Source organism: Lactuca serriola, chromosome 1 (assembly GCF_051521515.1).
Source record: "Lactuca serriola cultivar US96UC23 chromosome 1, Lser_US96UC23_V15, whole genome shotgun sequence".
In the NCBI taxonomy this organism is placed as follows: domain Eukaryota; kingdom Viridiplantae; phylum Streptophyta; class Magnoliopsida; order Asterales; family Asteraceae; genus Lactuca; species Lactuca serriola.
The window spans coordinates 64,354,135-64,381,619 of NC_136408.1; the positions used below are offsets into that span (position 1 = coordinate 64,354,135).

The window sequence follows — 27,485 nt, forward strand, 5'->3', positions numbered from 1 at the left end:
CAAATATAATAATAATAAAAAACAGAAATTATTATGAAATTTTGAACATCAAGAAATTATTAAAGTAATACTTTTACGTATAAGCAAAGACTTTAATGAGTAATTATGTAATTGAACCCAAATTACTAAAAAATAGTAATGACATTATACAAAATACATGTTGTATAATAAATCCTCATTAACCCTGTGTTAAAAAAAATGACACCATTTGGACCGGATCAGATCACTACCAAGAACAACATTTTTTAAATAGAATGGTTTACTTTTAGACAATTATATAAAATTAAGTTATTGAGTATTCTACTTTCGATCACCCATAATCACAAAATAAGGTCACAAGCATAAAGTTTGATTTTCTTAAATAAGTCCCATTTTAGCATTATACCTACTAAAACGTTAAGTTGAATTTTGACCCAAAAGACCTTTTTGTCCAATTTGGTCAGTTTTACTTTTTTTTTCTTCTTAATTTGTCAACTTAAACATAAAAATAGCAATACACTAATAGGAAACTACTAAAACAAAAAATATATTTTTTTTCATGTTTGTCATTTTGACAAATTTCACCCTTTTTAGTGTCTATATAGTTTAAAAGCTTGGCTAATGTTCGTTGTTCTTAAATAATAGGAAAAATAGGATAAAATAAAAACAATATATCAATATACGTAAATTTCCCGTGCAGGGGCAAAACAATCATTCTGGTACACGTCTTTCAAAGAATGGTGTATATGACAAAATACATATACATAATAGAGGGATTTGCCCCTGTGGAAAATACATTTAATAAAATAAACATTTAATAATAAAAGGGAAGCACAAATATGTTAACATAAAACTATATTTATAGTCATTCTGATACACATGTTTAAATATAATCATATGTGGAAATACATTTAAAAAAGGGCATATACATAACAGAGGGATTTACTTGGAGAATACATTTAATAATAAAATGGAAAGCACAGTTGTGTTAACATATGATTATATTTACAGTCATTATTGAAACATCTTTAAATATAATCATATGTGGAAACACATTTAATAAAATAAACATTATGCAATTTTAGCAAGTTTACCTTTATGCCCCTGATATGTTAAAATATGATTATATTTAAAGTACTTATATGCTCCTGGACTAATAAGAGGACGATTAAATTATAATTATGCCCATAAAGTGGAATATGGGTTGATAACTTGTAATCACAATAAAATGCTAAATTAATAGGTTAGAAATGAAAGTAAGATGCTCTTATGGTTAAAAACGATTATATATCTTTTACAACTCGCACAACATATAAAAATTAAAATTATAATTTAGCAATGCATAGATAGAAGACGCAATCAAGTTCAGACAATGAAGCATTCGTTCACTACTAAGAATAGTATGCATTAAAGTGTCGATTTTTGTGCAAATTCGTAGAAATAAGTGAAATCGGGTAAATATTTCAACGGTTAATGACATAATTAGGTTACAAACTATTTTTTTTTCACAATAAAACTCAATAGTGAACTGTATTTATGATAACAAAAATTGTAAACCAACAATATCGATGGTGGTGGAATAATAAGGAAACTAACTTAAGTAACTTGACCTACATTAGCAACATGGATTGTAAATATTTTGTAAGAAATGAATCTAACTTAAGTAAAATATTACCAGAATCATACCATAAAACAGTCATCAAGAATGGAACCAAACTTCTTGACTAAAGGATGTTGGAGTTGTAGCATCTTCATCCTGTAACATGATTTGGGTATTTAATAAAAAAAACTCACATCAGATTTCTTGATACTAATAGTGTAAGTTGCCATATTAGAACAAATAATTGTGAAGATTACCTGATTAGAAGATGAGATAGAATCATTGTTTTCATTGCTGAAACTTTATACAGTCTCAGCATTTGTTATATTTACAAGCACTTATGGAGTTTTATCAAGATTGGGTTCCAATGGTGTCATCCGTAGACACTTCTCCATTTTTTTTCATTAAAACCGTCTTCATGACTTATCTAAATCGCATCAGAAAAGTCCTGGTTTGTTATTAGTTGGTGCAGTATCAACCTCCTGCTCTTTTTTGAGAATCATGTTACTTAAACAAAGAATTCAAATTTAATAATAATTATTAATTAATCAAAAATATATAACATATCCTCCTCTTTATGAAATACGAAATTCGAATTACATTAGCAGGATCTTAAATTTTTCAGAGATATATTCGGAATCTTAAATTTGTTCACATACATAAAGAGATCTTATTACCTCAGGATTAAATAAGCAGAAATTTATCCTATTGTCTTCGAGAGGATTTCATCTTCATAAAAAAAATCCCTAATTTTTACCTGTTCAATACGCGTATTGAGAAGCCTATCATCGGTTCATATTAGACCAAACTTACCGGCTTTCGTTCTGTAACAGCAGCAACTTGATCCTCTTTCCAAGATTTCCTGTTTGATTCTGAACAAGGGCCTCCATCGTTGTCGCAGGTATGTTCCCTTCTCAGTTTTCTCTTTTACATCGTGTTCCCAAAAAGACATATATGAAGTTGTTATAGTAAGTGATTAAAACAACGGGATAAACATTCTTTTAGTGATTAAATTAATTAAAGTAAAGTTAAATGATAAATCCATTTATTTTATTGGTTTTGAAAGGGAAATAATTTAAATCTAAATTTTGAATAATACATACATATTAACTGTCATATGCAAAGTAAATTGATTTTTATAAACCTAATATTTAACGATTTGTATAAAGTATTCATGCATTTCGATATTGATTATTTAATTACATTTAGATGTTTAATACTTATTACGATTTAAAAATGTAACCATTTTTGTTGTTTTTTTTTTAATTATACTTTTTTGGGCAAAATGACCATTTGGTCCGAAATGATCATTTTTTGCCAGAATTAATATTCAGTAAACAGGTACCTAATTTCAAATCGTTATTATCATTATCCTATGAATATCCTTTATCCTGTTCCGGCCCCAAATTATTTACATTTTCATTATTACTCAATTTTATACATATTACATGAGCTACCAATAGTCTCTAACTGTATTTCTGTAACAATTATTTTTAAATTATTAATTTAATTTTTAACTATATTCTATTATTTTCATTACATACCAAACAAGGACATGAATGCAACGGACGCTAGAGAGAGAAGAAAACGCAGAAAGTTATATTTGGATAACAGAAAATCCAAAAAACAATATACCACATCATTGTCTCATCGTACACCTATTGCACATGTTATTCATTGTACCCAATACGGTATTTTTCTTACTTTATTTTTCACTAATTATAAGTTTTATTAATTTATTTTGAATATGTTATTTATTAATATTTTAAAAATACATTTAACTTTAAATAAAAATATATTTAACTTTACAGGTTCAAATAAATTGTTTTATACTATTTTACAGGTTCAAAGAACACTACAGAATCTACAAACGCTAAAGAGAAGAGAAAAATTAGAAAATTATATTTGGATAATAAAAAATCCAAAATATTACATACATCATCAAACCCTCAAAATTCATCTTTGAATAAAGGTAAGTATATTCGTTTTGACTTAAATTTATTTTTAATATAAAAATTATTTCAAAATTTTATGACTCTTTAACTTATTTTTTTTAATAATTAAATTTATTTTTAATATAAAAATTATTTCAAAATTTTATGACTCTTTAACTTATTTTTTTTAATAATTAATATTATTTCTTTTATTACTAACTATGTTTTCTTATTATATAACAGACAATTGTCGTCAAAGATTAATATCTACAAATAATTATACAGGTGTTACCTTAGATAAGGAAAATATAAATCCAGTCAAATCATTTGTATATCAACATACAATTATTGATCATCCTTCAACAAATTCAAACGGTATGTATTTCTATATACATAAATATAAAAATATATTCTTCACATTTATATAACTCATTTCAATTCCTAACTTTCTAATTTGTATTTTAATTTTGTCAGGCAATTATATTTTCAATAATAAATTTCGAACACCACTGTCTACTAACAAAGATAATTCTTTGTTTGGTACCGCCACTATATCCACTAACATTTCAAATATAAATGTTAGAACACCATTTTCTAACATTTCAAATGGTACGTATTTCTAAATACACCAAATTAAAAATATATGCTTCACTTTTTATATAAATCATACCTATTGCTAACCTTGTGATTTGTATTTTTTTCAGGCAGTTATATATTCAATAATAACTTTCAAACACCGCTCTCTATTAACAAAAATAATTTAGTGTTTAGTAATGCCACAACATCCATCAATCGTTCGGCAATAATCCAGAATTCTTCATCAATCAAGTTACCAAGAGGAAAACATCATTTAAAAAGAAAGACTTCATCTATATCCGCTATACCTATGTTTGACTTGACATTAGATGAAGAAAAAATAGATGATCATATTATTGAAGATATTTTCCGCGGTATATCCAAAGGTGATCATAATTCGAAATTTTTAATTTTATTAAATTTTTTTCTAATTTTTGTTTTCTATTTTATTTATTAAATTTTATATTTTTTGCATACAACAGTTTACTTTGATCATGGAGATCAGATTATTATATGTCAGATTTGTCATGCAAAATTATGGAAAGATGAATCGGTTAGAGGGCAAAAAAAAGATAATACGTCTTATTCCCTTTGTTGTGGTTACGGCAAAGTTGAGCTACCACCCTTAAAAGAAGCACCGTCATCCTACCGAAATCTGTATAGATCGGTAAATTCAAAAAGCAAACACTTCATGAAGAACATTCGACGTTACAATTCAATGTTTTCGTTTACATCGATGGGAGGCAAAGTTGATTCATCCATCAACAGAGGCAACGCACCGTACATATTCAAACTTAGTGGTCAAAATTATCATAGTATAGGAAGTCTTTTACCTACACCTGGTTCAAGACCGAAATTCTGTCAGTTATACATATACGATACGGAGAACGAGATTTCAAATAGATCGACAACTTTTGGGTATATTTTTGCAATTATCTTTTAATAACTCATTTCAATTCATTAATTTTTTTACTAGTATTAAATAATTGTCCATAATATTTTCAGTGGTCCGACGAGCGATTCTATGTTAACTTCAACATCATATGATCTCCAAATTATAGAATTTTTGAAGGTTATGTTAGATTCGAACAATGCGTTGGTCAAGTCTTATAGGATGGTAAGAGACACTCTTCATGAAAATCCTTGTGCTAATTTGAAGTTAAGATTAATTGGAAAAAGAGAACAAGATGGAAGGACCTATAACTTACCAACTTCTTCTGAGGTTGCAGCTTTAGTTGTCGGTGATTTTTGTGATTCAATTGAAAAAAGAGATATCGTTGTTCAAACTTCATCAGGATTTTTACAGCGTATCAGTGAATTACATCCTTCTTACCTTGCTCTTCAGTATCCATTACTATTTCCATATGGCGATGATGGTTATAGAGTTGATATCCTTCATAGAGGTATTACATCTTCAAGTAATAGCAAGCGCCCAACCTATACAATGAGAGAATTTTTTGCTTATAGAATTCAAGATAGGGATCAATCGTTCTCACTTATTCTTAATGCAAAAAGGTTGTTCCAACAATTTTTGGTTGATGGATATACCATGATTGAAAGCGAGAGGCTATTTTTCATACGTAACCAACAAAAAATTCTTAGATGTGAGTCTTATGAGAATTTGCGTAATCAGCAAGCACTTGGAAGTACAGATATTTCCAACGTCGGACAACGTGTGATCTTACCTTCTTCATTTACCAGTGGTGCACGCTATATGATGCAAAACTATTTGGATGCCATGTCGCTCTGTAAATGGTTTGGATATCCTGATTTTTTTCATAACATTTACTTGTAATCCAAAATGGCCGGAACTTCAAAGGTTCCTTAAGGACACTCCACTTCATCCAGAAGATAGGCCAGATATATTATGTAGGTTATTTAAGATCAAGTTGGATGCATTCATTAAAGATTTAAGGGAAAATGAAATTTTCGGCAAGGTTCAAGCAGGTATTACAATTTATAGTTTAACGTGTGTGTGTGTGTGTGTGTATATATATATATATATATATAAATTTTAGTTGCTAACTTATATCTTATTTGTATATTTTGCATGCAGTGGTTTATACAATTGAATTTCAAAAAAGAGGTTTACCTCATAGTCATATATGTCTGTTTATGCATGCTAAATGCAAGCTTCCAACAGTTGAAGATATCGATCCCATTATTTCTGCTGAGATTCCAAATATTGATGATGATCCAGAATTGTATTCACTTGTCAAGGAGTTCATGATTCATGGTCCATGCGGAGCTGAAAATTTGAATTGCCCATGCATGGTCGACGGAAAGTGTTCTAAAAACTTTCCAAAGCAATTTTGTGATCATACTTCAGTTGATTCAAATGGTTTTCCCTTATACCGGAGAAGAAATGATGGACATTTTGTAGAAAAGTCTGGTGTTCAGTTAGATAACAGAAATGTTGTTCCATACAACAAATATCTGTTGAAAAGATATCAGGCACACATTAATGTTGAATGGTGCAATCAGGGATCTTCCATAAAGTATTTGTTTAAATATATAAACAAGGGTCCTGATAGAGCTACTGTATCTATGGTGCCAAGCAATAATGATTCCGATAACAATGATGCAGTGGATGAAATTAAAGAATACTATGATTGTAGATATATTTCTGCATGTGAAGCATCATGGCGGATTTTTAAATACGATGTTCATTATAGATATCCTGCTGTGATTAGACTACCTTTTCATCTTCCCAATCAACAACAAGTTGTATATGAGGCAGACGATGACATTGAAGATGTTCTTGACCGAACTTCTGTTGCTTCTTCAATGTTCACATCTTGGATGAAGTGTAATGAAATCAGTAAAGAAGCACGAAAACTGACATATGTTGAATTTCCTACAAAGTTTGTTTGGCATCGTAAAGAAATTATTTGGAAGCCAAGGAAAGTTGGATATGCAGTTGGTAGAATTCACTCTGTTTCACCTAAACTCGGAGAAGCATATTTCTTAAGAATTCTTTTAAATAAAGTGAAAGGTCCTAAATCATTTGAAGAAATTCGCACAGTCAATGGTGAACTATGTTCTTTTTTTAAAGATGCATGTTATACTCTTGGCCTTTTAGATGATGACAAAGAATTCGTCGATGCAATTAAGGAAGCAAGTCTTTCTGGATCCGGTTTTTATCTACGGTTCTTATTTGCTACGATGCTATTATCCAACAGTTTGTGTAAACCAGAGATAGTTTGGCAAAACACTTGGGAATACCTATCAGATGGAATTCTTTACAATCAACAACAAAGATTAAAGTCTCCAGGTAATATAACTTTATCTCATTATTGTTAAAATATTAGCATATACAATTTCAGTATAAATCCAATTATATTTTACATCATAATAACTTATTTTTTTATACGTTCTAATTAATAAATTATTTTCCGTATAGGTTTATCACTAAACGAAGATCAACTTAAAAACTTGACTTTGTTTGAGATAGAACAAATTTTACTCCGTAACAATTCCAGTCTCAAACACTATGGAAAGATGCCTTACCCAGATGCTGATTCTGTTTCATCTTCAAACAATCGTCTTATTACTGAGGAGCTAGATTATGACATACCAAATTTAAAGAACGAGTTTGATCGGTTGTTTGTTGCATTAACAAACGAGCAACGAGACATTTTTCTTGATATCATGGATGCAGTTAAACATAATAGGGGAGGTGTATTCTTTGTTTATGGTTATGGTGGAACTGGTAAGACATTTCTTTGGAAAACAATTTCTGCAGCAATTAGAGGTCAAGGTGAGATTGTTTTAAATGTTGCTTCAAGTGGGATAGCTTCATTATTATTGACTGGAGGCAGGACAGCACACTCTCGGTTTATAATTCCCATAAATCTTACCGAGGATTCTTTTTGTAGAATAAATCCAAAGAGTGATCTTGCCAGTTTAGTGCGAAAAACCTCATTGATCATTTGGGATGAAGCACCCATGGTTCACAAACATGCATTTGAAACTTTAGATCGAACTCTCAAGGATATATTAAAGTGTGTCAATCCTAGGAATTCAAATATCCCATTTGGAGGGAAAGTGATTGTCTTTGGAGGTGATTTCAGACAAATTCTACCTGTTGTTCTAGGTGGCAGTAGACAAAACATTGTTAATGCTTCTTTAAGTTCTTCTTATTTATGGCAACAATGCAAAGTTCATAAACTAACCAAAAACATGAGGTTAACAGTTGGAAGCGATCCATCTTCTATTAAACAAATAAGGGATTTTGCAACTTGGCTTTTAGACATAGGAGAAGGTAATCTTGGTGGTCCAAATGACGGTGAAGCAATTGTTGATATTCCAAAAGATATTCTCATTACTAATCCACATGATCCTATAGGTTCATTAATTAGTTTTGTATATCCTTCTATACTGGAAAACTTCAACATTCCTGATTATTTTCAAGAAAGAGCAATAATTGCTCCCAAGAATGAAGTTGTCCAAGAAATAAACGATCGTTTGTTGTCAATGTTTCCAGGAGAACCAACTGAATACTTAAGTTCAGATAGCCTATGCCAATCCGAGGTTCTTCATGATAAGTTTGATACAAATTTATACTCACCTGATGTTTTAAATGGTCTTAAAGTCTCAGGCCTGCCAAACCATAAGCTTATTTTAAAAATTGGTGTTCCAATTATGTTATTAAGAAACATTGATCAGAAAAACGGCTTATGTAATGGGACTAGACTACAGGTTATATCTTTGGGCAAACGTGTTATCGAGGCAGTTATCTTAACCGGAAGTAATATTGGAAACCGGACTTTTATTCCAAGAATGTCTTTAACTCCTTCTGAAGACAAGATCCCTTTCAAATTCCAAAGAAGACAATTTCCATTAGTTGTGTCTTTTGCAATGACAATTAATAAGAGCCAATGACAGTCTTTATCGAAAATTGGTTTGTTTCTAAAGGATCCTGTTTTTACACATGGTCAATTGTACGTTGTTTTATCCAAAGTTCAAAGTAGACAAGGATTAAGATTGTTGATTTTAGATAAACACGGTAGACTAACAAATAAAACATCAAATGTTGTGTATAAAGAAGTTCTTAGAAATCTGTAAAAAACTTTCTACAAATTTATTTTTTATATGAATTTCTATATTTGGTTTATTTATTATTATATTTCATTTTATAAAATTATAAATTTTTTGCATATACACAAATACAAAATACCTGCATTTTAAATAACAAAGGCCTGTAATTTCAACTAATAGTTATGTCATTATCATATTACTGCAAAACATATACACTTTAATTATTAAAGATTTTATTATCTATTATCAATATAAATTTCAAAAAAAATAACTTATAATTTAATTAAAAAATATATTTAAATTTCTAACCCGTGCTGCTCACGGGTTATAACCTAGTATATATATATATATATATATATATATATATATATATATATATATATATATATATATAAGAGTCCATATTTAATTAGTTCATTTTGATCACCAAATTAATTATTGATCAATACTAATTAAATAATATGATTTCATATTAATATATTATAACTAATAATATATTAATAAATCATAAATATACTATTCTCAAAAGATTATCCATATAAATTGTTTCGGTGCAGTGCAACCCAAATGGACCATGCCGGGTCGGGTCAAGTACATACCAAATATAGTTATGGACTTAGACACCTTATCCAACAGTCGACCATGACCCAATGATAGTCAACAATTTCAGCAAGACCGATGGAGAGAACGACTAACACTTAGAACATGTTTGTTGTTTTATTTCTCAGGTTCACCATCCCGGTTCGTCAATTCAATCGCTTTCTATAAAGTTCCACCATTTTTAAGTTTCTCGGATTGATGTCTAAATCCCAGCAACAATCAAAGATATTTTTTCATATCTTACTAAAGTTTCGTGGATTGGTATCCAAATTCGATTCAAATTTTTGGGTTCTCTAGGTCGCGTGCTTTCGATTTACATTTTGGGGTTTCAATTTCACTAACAATTGTAGTATATGCAGCCCACCCACCACGTGTTCGACATAATTCCTAGATAGAGTGGTCTGAAAAAGGGGTGAAAATGATATTTCAGTTAAAGTGGCGGCTGATTTATTTATACGACAGGCACATACAACACCTTGGGAGTGTAATAGATCATTTTTATCATTAATTATGATCAGAAACTTATTCATCATTTTGATCATCAAAATAATAAAAAAAAACTACCGTAATTAGAAAAAATTGCTACAAGGAAGAATTCTATCAAAATTGCTAACATATTATGCATATTAAAGTATTTTTTTGATGTTCAACACTTCTTATAAAATTAATTTCCTGTAATATAAGAGGTCTCACCAAGACACTTTGCTTCATCAAAATTGTCAAACAGAAGTACATGTCTAGATTGTTACTTAACTATTGCATTTAAATTGACCAATTCCTAATTTCCAATCGGTCATGTACGGTGACTTGCTCATGTGTCTTTTCTTGGGGACTAGTTGCAAAGCAATGACATATATTTTGATTAAAAAACACACATATTATTTAGCCAAAATGATTTTATGCCTTATTGGGTATGCATTTTAGAGACCTTATAGGGGTATTTCTATCTTTTGAAGAGACGAGATTAAGAATGAGGATCCCAAAAGCAATGTAAGTGATAAAACTTGGTCCAATTATTATGAATGCTTTGATTTCATGGGTTGTCATCTTGTTATTATTTTTTAATTTTGTTTGTATTCTTTTGATCTAGCTTCGGGACAAAATTAAAGAACTTTTCTTGTTATATCTCCTCCATCGGTTGCAATTCTACAATTGGGGGTGGGGGTGGATGCCACTGGGAAGGTGGTTTGAGATCAATAGAATTTTCAATATGATGTAATTTTTCTGTAAATGAATTTTTGTCGACATTTTATTTAATATTGGGATGTTATCAATACCAAAGTGAATATATGAGGTTGTAAGACAATTTCTTTTGTGATAATAAAGTGTTATCAACTGTTGAATAACCAAAAACAAAATCTGAGTGTTATGTTAGCATTATGTGAAAATAAGACAATCGTTTTTTCTTGTTCTCTTGTTGCAGCAAGAAAGAATGGAGAAGGAAGTAGAGATCAGGGCAGTGAGGGAACTGTTGCTACAAGAGAACGAGGAAAAAACGTATGATGCTATTATGTGAAATAAATGATAGTATGATGTTATTTCAGATAGAAAATGAAAAGCGGGTTGCTATTTAAGCTCAATCCACAAAACAATACATGGTTTATACACTTTTTGTCAACATATACATGGTTTAGTTACTATACAACACCCCAACATTTTCTAGTGTTTTTATAAGTCTTTCAATTCTTCAAGTATTCCCACTGAATCTTGAGCAAAGAAACCCAATTCAAGATGTTGCAGGCAGATGAAGTGTTAAACCATGTTAAACTGCAATTTGTAACGTTATGGTTACTGTTGAGTTCATCTATTTTATGGTTTGTCCGCTTCAGGTTAGATGATGAAAATCATGATGAATTTCAACAACCTCGCCCCTCCGATGACTTCATAATGGTTCTTGACGACGAGGAATCTAGCAACTTACATCATTCTACCTCCAAGCCCAAGAAAAAGAAAAAGAAGAAGTTGGTTGTGTCAAGAAAATAATTCCTTGATCTTCAATCTAAGGTTGATCAAATACTGGTTGCAGTCACGTTAGCCACCCCAAAGACAACCGAAGACTCAACTCAGAAATCACTGGTCGACCGAGTTCAAGCCTTGGAAACAAGAGAGAAATTCTCTACTGATAGAATTCTTTAACGGTTGGAAATGGTCATTCATCAGCTTGACAATCAAAGAACTATTGATCATAGAGAACTCATCTCGAAAGCTACAACTCTCATCAAGGAGGTGAAGGATCTTAAGAACGAGCTTTAGAAAACCATGCTTGAACAAGAAAACAAGTCTCACCAACTCATCAGTGAGACTCATATGGGTTATGAAATAGGTTTTTTAGTTCTTTAAGACACTATCAAAGGGTTGAGGCGATATCTTACAACAAAAGATAGTGTTGATGAAATCCTTCGTTTTACCAAGGGAATTTATCAAACACTTTTCAATTCTGACATGCCGACAATAAGTGAGTACTCAAATGGCAACCCAGTTCAATACCACCTTTTAAAAGCTTGATGATTTAAAAAACTTGATTTAAGAAGCAGATGGAGCCTGCTTCCTCAAAAGGGGGAAGTGATCCAAATTAGGGAATAAGGATTGAAACTGTTTCATCCTCAAAATCCTCAAAGTCGAAAACCCCCTCGGTAAACCAGTCTAGCACTCATCCTCGACATTAATCTTCTTCAGAGCACATCAAAGACCCAACTCCCCACAATTCTCCTCAGCATCCAACACCATATCCTCGGCCTCAAACTCCTCCTTACTTGCAAAATTTACAGGAAGATGTTTTATCAATTCACTCTGATGACTCCCCAGCCACGGTTAAAAGGAAACAAGATTGGAGAGCTGCCGAAATTTACAAACGAGATATGGAGAGCCCAAGGTTTCGACACCACTTTTAATGAAACCCTTATCAACTCTTGGGTGAATTCTACCCAAAGACTTTTGGATTTGGACTACATTCCATGTCTCACATGTAACGACCCAATTTTCACACCCAAAAATTTCATTTTTGATGAAGTGATTTGCAAAACATTTGTAACAAAATATCATCCGATCATATCATTTAATAAAAACATGTCTCGTGTCTGAAAACCGAATCATAAAACATAATAATGTCAGAGTACAAATCCCAGAATAACTCATAGTGCGGAAAACAAAGAGTGTGTGTATGATGTGTCATTGCTGCTCTGGAAATCCTCTGGCTATAATTCCCACAAAACAGTTAGTCATACACTGCTAACTGTTCTTAGGGTAAAATGATCATTTACCCCCCCCCCCCCCCCAATTTAAGTCCAAGCCAAAGTCAACTCCCAACTCGTCGAGTTGGGCCGTCAACTCGCCGAGTCCCTCACCCTTTACTCGTCCTTATCTATGACCCCGGTCGTCGAGTTGGGCCGTCAACTTGACGAGTTCTTCCCTCATATGAAGATCACATGAAAACTCATCCGACTCGTCGAGTTGATGAACAACTCATTGAGTTCACCTTCATCTGAAGAACAAGTTCTGTCCTCGACTCGCCGAGTTGACGAACAACTCGTTGAGTTCATCTTCATCCTTAGAAGATTGCCTTGGACTCGCCGAGTCCGTTCATGCACTCGCCGAGTCCCATGAACTTCCAGAACAATGGCTTAGTCCAGAACATTGGGTCACTCCCCGGGACTCCCTAAAACCTTTCCACACTAAACCGGGTCCTTTTGACCCTTAACTGATATAGGACAGAAACCTTGGACTCGCCAAGTCCAAGAATGGACTCGTCGGGTTGGTCACATCCACTCATAAATCTTCGATTTCTGATGTACAACCCTTGATCAAAAGATAGATCTATGCTTCTACAATCTATCTAACACGTAAAGTTACAACCTTTACGTGCTTGCGTGGGACTTTGAGCTCAAAAGGTCCTAAAACAAGCTCTTACAGTGCATGGGGCCTTCTTTGAGTGCAAGAGCCACTCCTTTCTGCCTTGTAACCCCTCTAAGGACCCAGATCCGAAACATCAACCCCAAACCATGCTTGCAATCATGGTTGGTGACCAAAATGGCTTAGAAAATCCCTAAAACTCCACAAAATGGGATCTATCAAAAGAACAAACAAGGTATAGACTTTATACCTTCTGTAGACTGCAAATGATGCTCAAAATCGGACTTCTAGCCTCCTCTTGATCCTTCAAGCTTTTCCTTCCTTCCTTGGGTCACAAAACCACCAAAATCACTCCAAATGCCTTAGATTGCTTCAATAACGGCTAGGGTTTGCTATGGGGGTCTTTTGGGAGAAAATGGGACGAAGGAGGCCGAGTTAAGGTGTTTAAATAGGGTGCAAACCCTCAGATTAGGGTTTTTGTCCAGACAGGACCTACTCGACGAGTCAGGGACCCAACTCGTCAAGTCCACTGCTTAAACCTCGCGTCTCATCCCGCTTCTACTCAGCGAGTTGGTCCTTCAACTCGCCGAGTCCAAGGCCTAAATGCAAAATATTTTAAAGAATTAATAAAAGGATACGTACCAAGAACCAGGTGCTACATCACATATGCAGAACCTCCTTATCATGGGTATTAGGATATTCATATCTCACCCAACTCCAAGTACTTCCCTGTTTTTCAATCCTTTGAACTTATCATTCCTGAAGATCGACGACTTCCCATGGAATTTGAAAGGCTGAATCTTTTTCATGCCAGGCATGGTGATAAGTTTGAAAACATTTGGTCAAATGACAAACCAGAAGGAGTGAAGACCTACAAGGCCAGAAAGTTCATGAAAAGTGAATTCTTCCAATACACCCTTTCTCGCAGAGGGTATGATTACATAAGAACACATGCAAACTTTGTGTTCGTGAATTCGGAGGAAATTTTCTTGATTGTCCGAGTATTCCAAGAAAGCTGAGAAGTACCCTGTGATATCCCCATTTTCACGGCCAGAAAAGACAGATTTTGTTTATGCTTTATAAAAATCAGAGTACCTCTTTTAATAAAAATGTTGTGGAATTTGTTCTCAGTAAAACATGATAAATACGTTATCAAAACATTTCCGAAGAAAAGTATTTTTATTCATTTTAAAACATTTGGGATGTCATCGTCAATACAGAAACATAAGCATAAATAGAACTACATTCATTTACACTAGTGATCTACATCTCTTTTAAATCTCTCAGTGTAATGTGACTTCATATCAACACCTATGGTATAAATAAACTGAGTGGGTCAGGTTGGGAAACCTGGTGAGTACATAGGGATTTCAATCCCACAATGTTATATCATATATATAATTTAGAACCCACAAAATATACAATTTCACTTTATATGTATAAGCAAATCTTATCCCACCCCCTCGATCCTCATAACGAGACTATCCATACTCTCAAACCTAAGATTGACCGTTTTACCTAATCCATACTCCCGGATCAGAAATGAACGGCTTTACCTAATCCATACTCTCAAATTAATGACGAGTGGATATGCCTAATCCATACTCTCAGACTAGGAACGAATGACTAATCCATACTCTCGGATTAATGACGAATGTTTATGCCTAATCCATACTCTTGGACTAGGGATGAATGACTATGTCTTAATCCATACTCCCGGACTAAGGACAATTGGCTATGTCTTAATCCATACCCCCGAATTAGTGACAGTTGACTATTTCCAATCCATACTCTCGGACTAGGGAGAATGACTGTGTCTAATCCATGCTCCCGAATAAATGACATATTCTAAAGTTCTATTCTCTGAGTATAACTCACTTGTACTCGTAAGAAAATACTACCCAATATTCCTCATAATTAATTTAGGTCTACTCTTTATCCTAAATTATCATATATAATCAAGTATGTTCTTTAACACGTATTTCAGGCAACATCAATTAACTCGCACATAAACATATAATTAATACTTCAATCGATACTTGTATTAAAATCATGTTCATGAAAGGGACTATGCACTCACTTGAAAGACGGTGACTCAGCACTCAGACAACGCTTCGTAACTCTCAAAACAATTTTCCTTCGATAAAACCTAGTATCAATACCAATAGGGTTTAGTCTAACGATAACCACGACAAATTAATAGTCTGACTATTATTACTATTATATAAGCGTTAAATAACACTCAATATAACTCATAATAATAGCCCAAATAATTATTTTAAGGACCTAATAACATTACTACAGTTATTCGAAAGCTATATTAAAAATTGCATAAGCGTAGCTCGGTTACAACGGATTTTAAAGAAAATCGGGCTTTGCTCGGAGCAGCGTTTCGAAACCGAAAGACCCTTTTTCTCGGGACTCCGGGATCCTAGGGCTTCCTTCGGGTGTTAGGGGTTTACCTAGGGTTTAGGAGGGGTTTGGAACCCTAGAGAGAGAAAGAAATTAGAGAGAGAAGTGAGAAATGGTGTGGAAAGCCGACTGCCTTCGCTGCCTTTTTATAGCCTATGAGGCCTCAGTACGCTGGGCGTACCTCGCACCTACATTGGGCGTAGTGCTTCGTTCGTATAACACATGTTGCGGCTTCGGTGGGGCGACGTGGCTTCTTCTGGACCGAGGGATACAGCTGTACGCGGAGCGCAACTCCTTCCGACGCGAGGCATACTTCGCATTCTCAAGGCATCCTTCGGACTACGCGGGGCGTTCTCGGATTACGCTGGGCATAGTCGTCGCACCATCTGTCACCATCCGAAGCGAGGCGTGGGCAACAAGGAACGGACGAGATTTGGCCAAGTCATCAATCTCGTATCAGATTTCACAAATTCACTTTCCGGCTTCTAAAAATCATAACTTTCGCATACGAGCTTCGTTTTTGACGTTCTTTATATCCACGCGTAGGCGGGAACATACTCTACAACTTTCGTTTAGACTCCGTCAGCTAATTTTGATTTTATTTTAAAAGTTATATTATTAACAGGCCGGGACAAGATTGTTCCGTTAAAAATTCATAACTTCTTCATCTGACGCCCGTTTTCGTCTGTCTTTTTATCGTTACGCTACTATTAATGAGATCTTCGATTCTCGTTTAGGTTGTGTCGGCTAAAAACTGCTTGATCTAATATTCGAATTTCAGGTTGTACACTGCTAAGCCGAAACTTTGAAAAATCATAACTTCCTTATACGAAGTCAGATTTGGGCGTTCTTTTTATGGACTCTCTCGGTTTAACGTATTCTACGAATTTTGTTTAGATTGCTAAGGCTGAATGGCGCTCTATCGTAAATTCACTATTTACGTTTCCCGGTGTCGTGTCGGTTCCATCGCGAAACTTCGACGGGTCATAACTTCTTCGTTATAACTTGGATTTCGGCGTTCTTTATATGTACGAAAACCTTGTGACATATTCTACAACTTAATTAAGATTATTTATTCTAAATAATCTTTTGTCAAAAAGTCATTTTCGACACTTATTGCCTCTAAATTTACTAGCCCGGATATGCACGCGTTACATACCCGAAGATGAAGATTACATTTGGAAAGGCATGTGAGTTTTTTAAAGCCCTGGTATGCGACTTCGTGAAAATAGATGTTGAAATTCACCCGATACTTGCTCAAAAATTCGACTTCCCTCCATTCGAACCAGTTCCAACAATCACTGAGGGATATCAAGATATGAATCTCGGGGCAACATATTTTCCAGAGCTTGGGATTGTTTACAAGAAGTCCCGGTCTAGTCTAAAGTTCTTCATCCCAGTCACGGCCATTCATCGCCTTACTAAGAAACAACTGCAGATCACAATGACTGCGGTACAGAGATCCAAACACACCACTGAAGAGGTGATGTTTGAAATAAACATAGAATCAAATGGATCTTTTAAGTTAGGAAATTTTGGTGGATCCTTATCAAATTTCTCAAACTTAACCAAGGAAGAACTTAGTTGCGAGGTCACTTTGGGGGAAATTGTTGATACAAGAAAGTGACCCTCTGCAGCTAAGAAGGACCCGAAGACCCAAACGCTCTTGTGAACCGGAGAGGTGGATGTTGAAGATTGTTTGTCATTTTTTGGAACCCAAAGACATGAAGAAGACCTGAAGACATCTGAGAACATGAAAACTGTGACAAGTTATCTTTACTGACTATACGTATAAACTCAGTATTATCCGGGGTACCTTGCAGAGTCATCGAAGTCGGTCGCTTTGTAATTGTTTATTATTTCCTCATAACTTTTAGACCTCTATAAATAGAGGGTTCCACCTCATGTTTATGTACCAATTATGAACTTATCAATATAAGACTTCTTCATCACTATACTATCTAAGGTTATCCGATTGACACTTTATCTGAGTCCCTCTTCACTTATGATGATCATCATTTACTAACATGGTTTAAGTGCAAACCATGTTACGATTCAACTAAGTGTCTACTTGTTTATGCTTATTGATATAACTTGTTGCTATTTACATTCCTTACGTTTCCGCAATCTAACTTTTATTGTTGAGCTAATAAAGATCCATAGAGATTAGCTTACTATTCTGCAATATATTATCTTGTTATTAAGTTCATCTATCAACACTTGTTCCTTTGTATTCCAACACCATCACTTGATCAAATTTCGGCCCGACATCTCAATATTATAACATTACTAAAACTAGGTGTTACAAATATGATCAATTTTGCTGAAGAGAACAAACATAAAGATGATGTGGTGAAGTCATCTAATATGTTCTTGCAAGCTCTCACGATCAAATGAAGCAACATAAGCTTTATTTTGATATTTTAAAGAATAGTTATTGTTTTTTTTTGCTAATAATACATATCTTATCCATAGTACAAACGTATTTAAATGTTTGAACACAAAGAGATAGATAATGAGGAGGGCAACTAAGTTTAATGGACAAAGTACAAAAAAAGGTGTAAAATTTATTATGTTTAATGATATTTTTGTGCAAGGAAAAAGTTATTGCAATTATTAGCCATTGTATTAGTTCTACATGAAATATATTTAATAAGAATAATAATTTTTGTTCTTTTGTATGAAAATATCATTAAACTTAATAAATTTTATTAATATACTTTGTATTTATTGATAGATGATTATGGCTTTGTAACAATTATTGTTTATTTAAGATATAATGTTAAGGTATTTTGAAAAGAAGAGTGAAAACAATAAGAAGTTATGGACTCAAGTCTTATTAGGAAACATATGTGGTGTTTAGGATTAAATTAGGACTAGAATAGTTTGTTGTTTCAAAAACAAATAAAATGAAACAAGTTTTGTATTTTATGATCTCGTGAAATATCAAATGAAAACAACGAATAACAAACATATATATATATATATATATATATATATATATATATATATATATATATATATATATATATATGGGAAAAGTGAATATACCATTGAGGGTATATAAGCTTCGGTACCCAATCCACCATAATGTCGTTTTGTTTAATATATTCATTATAATGTTCTTAAACTTCAACCTCTAACTTGATTTACTTTCAATATTTTTGAAATTTCACTATTATCCTCCTCTTACATCACATCTTTTTTGCTGAATAACTCTTAAGATATATATATTATAGTTGAAAATGAAAATTATGTAAGATGAAGATAAATGTGAAATTTATAAAAATCTTAGAAGTAATCTAGTTAGAAGTTGAAGTATAAGAACATTAAATAATTACAATGTATATATATGATACAAAACCATGTAGTATGGTGAGTTTGGGTACCTAAGCTTATATACCCTTAAAAGTATATTCATTTTTCCATATATATATATATATATATATATATATATATATATATATATATATATATATATATATATATATATATATATATATATATATATATATATATATATATATATATATGAAAGTTGATTAAATACACATTTAAAAAAAAGGCATGGAAGTTTATCATCAAAATTAATAAGATGAAATTGAAAGAGTACTAGCAAAAACTAAATTATCAAACTCAAAAATATTTGTAAGCCATTTAAGAAATTTACTAATTTTTAATAGTATTTGATATTAAATTTTGTATTTTATTTGACATTCTGACTAGGCCTGACAATTAGGTTGGGTTCGGGTTGATGGGTCACGGGTTGACGGTTTGACATGTCAGAACACCATATAATATATGGGTTGACGGGTTGAAAACCTCAACCCAACCAAACCCGACCCATATAACCCGTTAAAGTATATGGGTTCATGGGTTTACATGTTAATGGGTCAAACCTAACTTGTATAACCCATTTAATAAATAAGTAACACATTTTAAAAAAATGAGGTTTTTTCAACATAAAATCATAAAGTCATTAAAGTCATTAAAATCAAAAAAGTGGTTTCCAACATAAAGCCATAAAGTCATTAACATCCAAATAAAATAGAAAAATAAGCAACCCAACCCATATAACCCGTTAAAGTATATGGGTTCATGGGATTACATGTTAATGGGTCAAACCCAACTCGTATAACTCATTTAATAAATAAGCAACGCATTTTAAAAAAATGAGGTTTTTTCAACATAAAATCATAAAGTCATTAAAGTCATTAAAATCAAAAAAAGTGATTTCCAACATAAAATTATGAAGTCATTAACATCCAAATAAAATAGAAAAATAAGCAAGTGAGCGAGAGTGGTTGATTTGTGTGTTTTTTTTTTACTTTTCTCTTGTCGGTTGGTGTTGTGTGAGTTGAGTAGACGACGAGTAGACGACATGTAGTCGAGGGATAGTAGGCAATCGGAGAATTGGCCATGAGTGATGGTTTGGTGGATGCGTTTTTCGTTTGTGATTCGTGAGTATCTCAAATGATGCCATGTGTGTTTTCTTTTTTGATTGGGGCACCGCAAACACAAACTAGTCACATACGAATATATATATATATATATATATATATATATATATATATATATATATATATATATATATATATATATATATACGGGTTGGTGGGTTGACCTGCGAACCTAAACAGGTAACTCAATCCAACCCATGAAATAACCAGGTTAGTGGGTTGGCGAGTCAAAAATCTCAACCCAAACTCATTTATTTTCGGGTTGGATCAGTGTCGGGTTACCGATTGGTTCGAGAATTGTCATCCCTAATTATGACTCTATAACCAAAACTTTTCACCTATTTATTTTATAACATCATTCAACTTGGACACCGGTAAATTTTAATTTTAGATTCGGTTACTCTGTAGTATTCATAATAATTTTTTTTTTTTATTGTTTGCAATATTACCGTTTAAATCTCATATTGCCAATAATACTAGTGTTTTTCTAATAGTTTAGTAAAATATAACAGTAATATATATAAAATATAAAGTTTAACAATATTTTTTTATTAAAAACAAAAAAGAGTTGTAACTTGATTTTCGGTTATTAAAATTGTGGAAAAGAAAAGAAATGCAAGTACAAGAAAGGGGCCAGAATTATTTTCAACATAAATGGGCAAAGAGCGAACATGACCGATAGACGGACCACTTTCATCCTCACAACATCAACATGGCTTCCGTACATGCACTCTCTCCGCTCGCAGCCACCACAAACCACCACCGTCTCTCCTCCGTAGCACCCAAATTCCCTTTCCGAGTTACAAAGCGCCGATCGCTAACAATCAAATCCTCAATTGAAAACAAACCCAAACCCAAACCCGCCTCCACCGCCATAAACGGGTCATGGGTTGGTCCAGGTTGGCTCACCGCCTTGACTCGCTCTCTTTCCCTTATCCAATCCGACGATTCAAACATACCCATTGCAAATGCGAAGCTGGATGACGTATCAGAGCTTCTGGGAGGAGCCCTCTTTCTCCCGTTGTTTAAGTGGATGAACGAGTATGGTCCTATCTATAGACTCGCAGCTGGGCCAAAGAATTTCGTTATTGTTAGCGATCCAGACATTGCTAGACACGTTTTGAGGAATTATGGAACTAAGTATGCTAAAGGTCTTGTTGCTGAAGTCTCTGAGTTCTTGTTTGGTTCTGGTTTCGCCATCGCTGAAGGTTCACTGTGGACGGTAATTCGCTTTCTGATTTGCTGTAAATTCTGTTCATTTGATGCTCATACTAGCCTTGGATGTTGGTTTTTGGATGTGATTTGAACAGATTAGTGAAATTTGAAGGAGCAATAGTTAGGTTTGAGTATTTCCTGAATCTTTTAGATTATTTAGGGTCAAAACAATCACAAGAGATGAATGAAAAAGATTTTCACACTATCCCTTTCTTTAAGCATTTGATTATGGGATTATGATTCTTCAAATCACAATTCACAATAACCTAGTTTGAGCAATTGAAGAATGTCTGTTACTTTATATATGTTTTTATAGGCAAGGCGTAGGGCAGTAGTTCCATCACTTCACAAGAAATACTTATCAGTAATAGTCGATCGTGTATTCTGCAAATGCTCTGATAGATTCGTGGAGAAGCTCAAATCGTATGCACTCAATGACACCAATGTTAACATGGAGGAGCAGTTTTCTCAATTAACCCTTGATGTTATTGGTCTTGCATTATTTAACTATAATTTCGATTCACTCAAAGCTGATAGTCCTGTCATTGAATCCGTTTACACTGCATTAAAAGAAGCTGAAGCTCGTTCAACTGACATTTTACCATATTGGAAGGTAAAAAGAAGAAAAAGACGAAAATACCCTTTTAGTTGTCATCTTTTTTGCTTTGATATTGGTGTCATTCTTGACCTTTTTTCGTGCAGAGTAAAACATTATGTAAGATCATTCCAAGACAAATAAAAGCTGAAAAAGCGGTTACTATAATTAGAGAAACTGTTGAAGAGCTTATTTTAAAATGTAAAGAAATGGTTGAAAAAGAAGGCGAAAAAATCAACGATGAAGATTATGTCAATGATGCAGATCCATCCATCCTTCGATTCTTGCTTGCTAGCAGGGAAGAGGTTTGTAATTGGTAATTACAATTTTAATATTTAAAAAAAAAAAAAACAATTTTTTATTTCTTATAAATTATAACATTTTTTTTGTAGGTTTCAAGTGAACAATTACGTGACGACCTTTTGTCAATGTTGGTTGCTGGACATGAGACGACTGGTTCAGTGTTGACTTGGACTGTGTATCTTTTAAGCAAGGTACAAGGGCATTATTGTCATTTTAAGATTTTTATGTCTTTTTATAAAGCTAACGTGTTATGTTATGTTAAATTATACAGGATCCATCTTCTTTAAAAAAGGCACAAGAAGAAGTTGATAGAGTTTTACAAGGGAGAAATCCAAGTTATGAAGATATAAAAAACCTTAAATTTATAACAAGATGCATAAATGAATCTATGCGACTCTACCCCCATCCTCCCGTATTGATTTTCATTTTCTTTTTAATTTTATTTACTATAAAAATAATAATATAAATTTTACCTAATTGTAAAGATTCTATAGGTCTTGATTAGAAGAGCTATAGTTACGGATGAGCTTCCAGGAAATTACAAGGTTACCCCTGGTCAAGATATTATGATATCAGTATATAACATCCATCATTCATCTCAGGTATGATTACATCATATATTACAAATAATTTATAATTCTTTTTTTAATTAAATGAAAAAATAATTTAAGACTTTTTTTTTTTAAAGGTTTGGGAAAGAGCAGAAGAATTCATACCCGAAAGATTCGGCTTGGATGGACCTGTCCCAAATGAAACCAACACCGATTACAAGTAATCTCTTTGACTTTTGTCTTGGTCAAACATTTGACTTTTCAAATTCAAATTTCTTTTGTACTTTTTGGTAAATTTGACATCAACTTCTTTGAATATCGCATTGTTTGGTATAATGTTAAACTTAGATGTCAAACTTGTGTATAAAAATTGAGGAAATTTTGAAGTCAAAATTTAGTTTGTCTGACCTTAAAAGTCAAAATTGTAGGTACATCCCATTCAGTGGGGGCCCACGTAAATGTGTAGGAGATCAATTTGCTATGATGGAAGCAATTGTTGCTCTTTCAATTTTCTTGAAGCATATGGAATTTGAATTGGTTCCTAATCAAAAGATTAACATGACAACGGGTGCCACTATACACACAACAAGCGTAATTTCCTCACAATAATTATTTTATCTCATAAAAAAATATTGGCTAAATGCAAGAAATAAATGTTTTTACATGTTAAAATAAATGTTTATTGGTTTTGCAGGGTTTGTTTATGAAAGTTAGAGAGCGAAAAGTTAACTATATGGCAGTGTCTTCAACATAGATCGAATGCTTCTACAATATCGGAAATTTAAATGTATATCCATTTTTTTGGAATTTTTTTTTCCTTTACATGCAATTTAAATTTTATAGTGAGTAAAATATAAATGTAACATACTACTATATTTTAACCGTTTGTGTTTATTGATACCGAGCTCAAGATATAGTTTACTGAAAAATGTCAATTAAATGAGTGAATATGGGATGATGACTTAGGAGGGTAACACAACTTTTTTTTTTTTTTAATATTTAGTCATTTTGCAGTGAACTTGTTTTTTTTTTGTTTAAAAAAATATCATTGCGTGTAATAATTGGTTATAAGTGTATTCTTTGAACACCAAAGTCAAATTCACTGATAAATGGTGTAAAAAATATTAAATGTGAACAAAAATTGAAGTTTGTTACCCTTTTTTTTGGAAGAGACTAGAGTCTCGGCAAAACTAAAGTTTGTTACCCTTATAATTCACTATCCATCTTAATATATGAAATATTTTTATTTTGTTCTTATTAAAAAAAACTCTACTAATTTATACAATAGTAATATTAATATACTTTTATTTCGTGATTTCATTTTAAATCTGCTTCTTATATTAATCAAAAGTAATTAAGGATTAAAATGAATATAATAACCACAATAGTATAAAGTAAAAATTACTATGGTTGGCATTTAAACTTCTAAGGGTTTGTTTGGCAGGATCTGAATTTTTAAAAGGGTATGAATTTTTAAGATCTGAATTTTAACATGCTATTTGGTTGAAACATTAGAATTTTACTGTTGAATGATAAAAATGACAATTTTACCCTTGTATACTAACTTTTGTTGAATTCAACATTTTTGTTTTATAAAATAATTGAACCAACAATTGAATCAATAACTTTTTTTAGATGTAAACAAAGATATAATAATAAAAATAGCAACCATTATTTGTAAATCATCAATACCCACATAAATAGGAAACAATGAACATAAACCAAGATTGCATCTGCATTTGGTCGTTTCAAATAAAACATCTGTTGTTGTTTCCCTATGAAGGCAGATCAATCTGGGATCTTTGTGCCATTTCTAGCCGTTATTATTTCCCTGTGAAGATGAGCTTCAAGTTGGGTGAATAGCACCACCCCAGCCTGCAGAAGAGGATTCAACACCTTTCACCTACAAATCCATTCACATTCTATAAGAACTTCATACAACCTTATTAACAACAAAAATAAACAGACTTCATATAAACTTCATACAGATTACAATTTGAACCAAATATTAAAGATGTAAAAATCTACCATGAATTTTAATTTTTTCAAAATTAAATCAGGTATTGTCAAAGAAAGTGAAGATAGTTTGAACAAAATATTGGTTTTGACAGAAAATCAAAGGATTCATCTTACTAACTGAAAACCGAACTGAAGCAAAAATCATCAAATTAAAACTAAGCAGATACATGAAACCAAGCAGAATATACCTGATGTGATTTGGAGATGGGAAATCGAACTGAAGCCCCGTTTCACTATGGGAAGACGATGGGAAAATCCACAACTTCGCAATCGTTGCTAGAGAAGAATGATATGGGATAGGGAGATTCATGATTTGGATGGAGCCGCCACTAACGGACGGAAGGAGCGACGACACCAGCGGAGGATGGAATCAATTGAAGGAACCTTAATGTTAGGGCAAATATTCGGAGAGAGAGTTGCTGATCAGAAAGGGAGTGAGCGGGAGAAGGGGGCGTACGACGATGTTGTGTGCGATGAGGGGTTGCAGAAGTTGTGTACCAGGGCAAATGTGGAATGTGCGTCCCTTTTTTATTTCAGACGCGTCCCAAGATCTGAAAAATTAAGAGGGCGTTTTACAAATTAAGAGTGATAAATTCAGATTACCAAACAGTCTGAATCTTAAAAATTAAGAGACTGCCTCTTAATTTTACTTCACTTCAAAACTATAATATATTTTAAGTTTTTACATACGAGAATGTAGAGTGGATAAGAACATTAAACATTTGGACTAGACTAACATTTGAGTGATAAGCATAGTTCTAAGAGAGAAAATGATTTGTTCTTAAAGTATTGAGATTTTAGACAAATTATTAGCATATGGTTTGAGTTTTGGATCTCGTTTGTGTGTGGATACCGTTAGATGATGTTTGAATGCTAATCATAACATTTTTTACTTACTATAATTATCAAGGTTGGTAATTCATTTTAACGCTTAATTACTTTTGATCAAGATAAGAAGGAGATTTAAATTGAATAACGAAATAAAAGTTAAGAATATGTATATTTTATAAATTAGTAGAGTTTTTTTATAAGAACAAAATGAAAACATTTCATATATATTAAAATGAATAATGATTTATGAGGATAACGAACTTTAACTTTTATTCAAATTGATCATTTTCTTTTTTTTGAACATTATTTATAAGTGAACTTGATTTTGGTGTTTAAAAAATTTTCTTATGACCGGTAATAAGCAGTCACAATGATATTTTTTTAGCATAAAAACAATTTAACTGGTAATAATTTATAAAAAGAATATGAAATTCGAGTGAATATTGATATAGTTATAATACTTTTTCCATTTAACATAACCAATTTTTTTATTTGTAGTATATTTAATCATAAATGCAAAAAAACAAGACAAAACACTACATACGGTTTGGATCATTTTTAAGGGTAAACATGAACCCAAACCGACAAGTTTTGTTTTTGACTTTTGAAATCAATTGGGTTCAGTTTTAACCCATGGGTTGATGGGTTTCAGAGTATCGGTTTCAAACACATGAGTTTTTTGGTTTCAACTTAGTAAGATAGTATAGAATAATTGTTAATAATATATTGAATGTACTAAGTCATGCTTAAACACTAACTTATGCTTCTAATTCAAATCACATAATACAATAATTATTAACAATATATTAATGTGTTGAACAAATTATATAATGTATGGTCGCCGGTCGGTTTCAGTTTTTGGGTCAGTTTATGGTTCAATTTTACATATTGGATCGACTTTGGTTTTGTGGGTCGGTTACAAACATTCAAACATAACCCACGCGAATCTTTCGGTTTTAAAAAATCCAAATCCTAAACTACGGTTTGAATTTCGTTTCGGTTTTGGTTTTATCGGTTTTTCAGTTTTCGGTTTCAATTTTGTTCGTCCTACTAAATACAAATGTGAAAAATACTAATTATCTTCAGTATTTTATTAATTTAGATTCAGATTTAGTTGGCGTTAAATACATAAATCAAATACAAAATTATCCAAAACTTTATGTATCCCATTTTGAACAATCGGTGACACACTTCCGCTCACTTTTATAAAGCCATTGGATCACTTATTGCGTTATTGGATAGATGCTTTTAAACGAAATGTTCAAGCCTCTATTTGATGCCCCATAAAGCATTTATCCTTTATCGTCCTTTAACGCTGTAGTGTAATTTAGGAATTTTGTGGTATACGTCTACTAGTCAAACACAAAGTAGAAGAAGATGAACTTTTACTTTAAACCATCACAATCATACATTCCAAGTACTTTTGCATGATTACCATACAATCATTTTGCTTTTTGAAACTTATTTAAGATATAACTCATTTTGCTTTTTGAAACTTATTTAAGATATAACTCAATCATT

The 27,485-nt window shown here is 32.4% G+C and overlaps 2 protein-coding genes and 1 long non-coding RNA gene across 3 annotated transcripts; 2 read left to right on the forward strand and 1 right to left on the reverse strand.

Moving 5' to 3' along the window:
* The first annotated feature begins 3,134 nt into the window (after window positions 1-3,134).
* LOC145056385 (uncharacterized) lies at window positions 3,135-8,973 on the forward strand. The gene is made up of 9 exons (XM_079004196.1): window positions 3,135-3,270; window positions 3,423-3,551; window positions 3,757-3,888; window positions 3,988-4,122; window positions 4,218-4,463; window positions 4,572-5,007; window positions 5,095-5,837; window positions 6,146-7,363; window positions 7,493-8,973. Exons 1-9 carry the CDS (start codon window positions 3,135-3,137, stop codon window positions 8,971-8,973), a joined length of 4,656 nt encoding a protein of 1,551 aa, XP_078860322.1.
* A 12,117-nt stretch (window positions 8,974-21,090) lies between these two features.
* LUT1 (Cytochrome P450 superfamily protein) lies at window positions 21,091-24,012 on the forward strand. The gene is made up of 9 exons (XM_079028294.1): window positions 21,091-21,672; window positions 21,982-22,278; window positions 22,368-22,565; window positions 22,653-22,754; window positions 22,835-22,975; window positions 23,058-23,165; window positions 23,252-23,334; window positions 23,543-23,705; window positions 23,809-24,012. The coding sequence occupies exons 1-9, from the start codon at window positions 21,163-21,165 to the stop codon at window positions 23,866-23,868; spliced, it is 1,662 nt and encodes a 553-aa protein (XP_078884420.1). The 5' UTR covers window positions 21,091-21,162; the 3' UTR covers window positions 23,869-24,012.
* Window positions 24,013-24,715: 703 nt separating this feature from the next.
* LOC145069045 (uncharacterized) lies at window positions 24,716-25,628 on the reverse strand. The gene is made up of 2 exons (XR_013689246.1): window positions 25,322-25,628; window positions 24,716-25,017 (listed from the first exon to the last, which is right to left on the reverse strand). It is a non-coding gene; the product is annotated as an uncharacterized LOC145069045 (long non-coding RNA).
* Window positions 25,629-27,485: the final 1,857 nt, after the last annotated feature.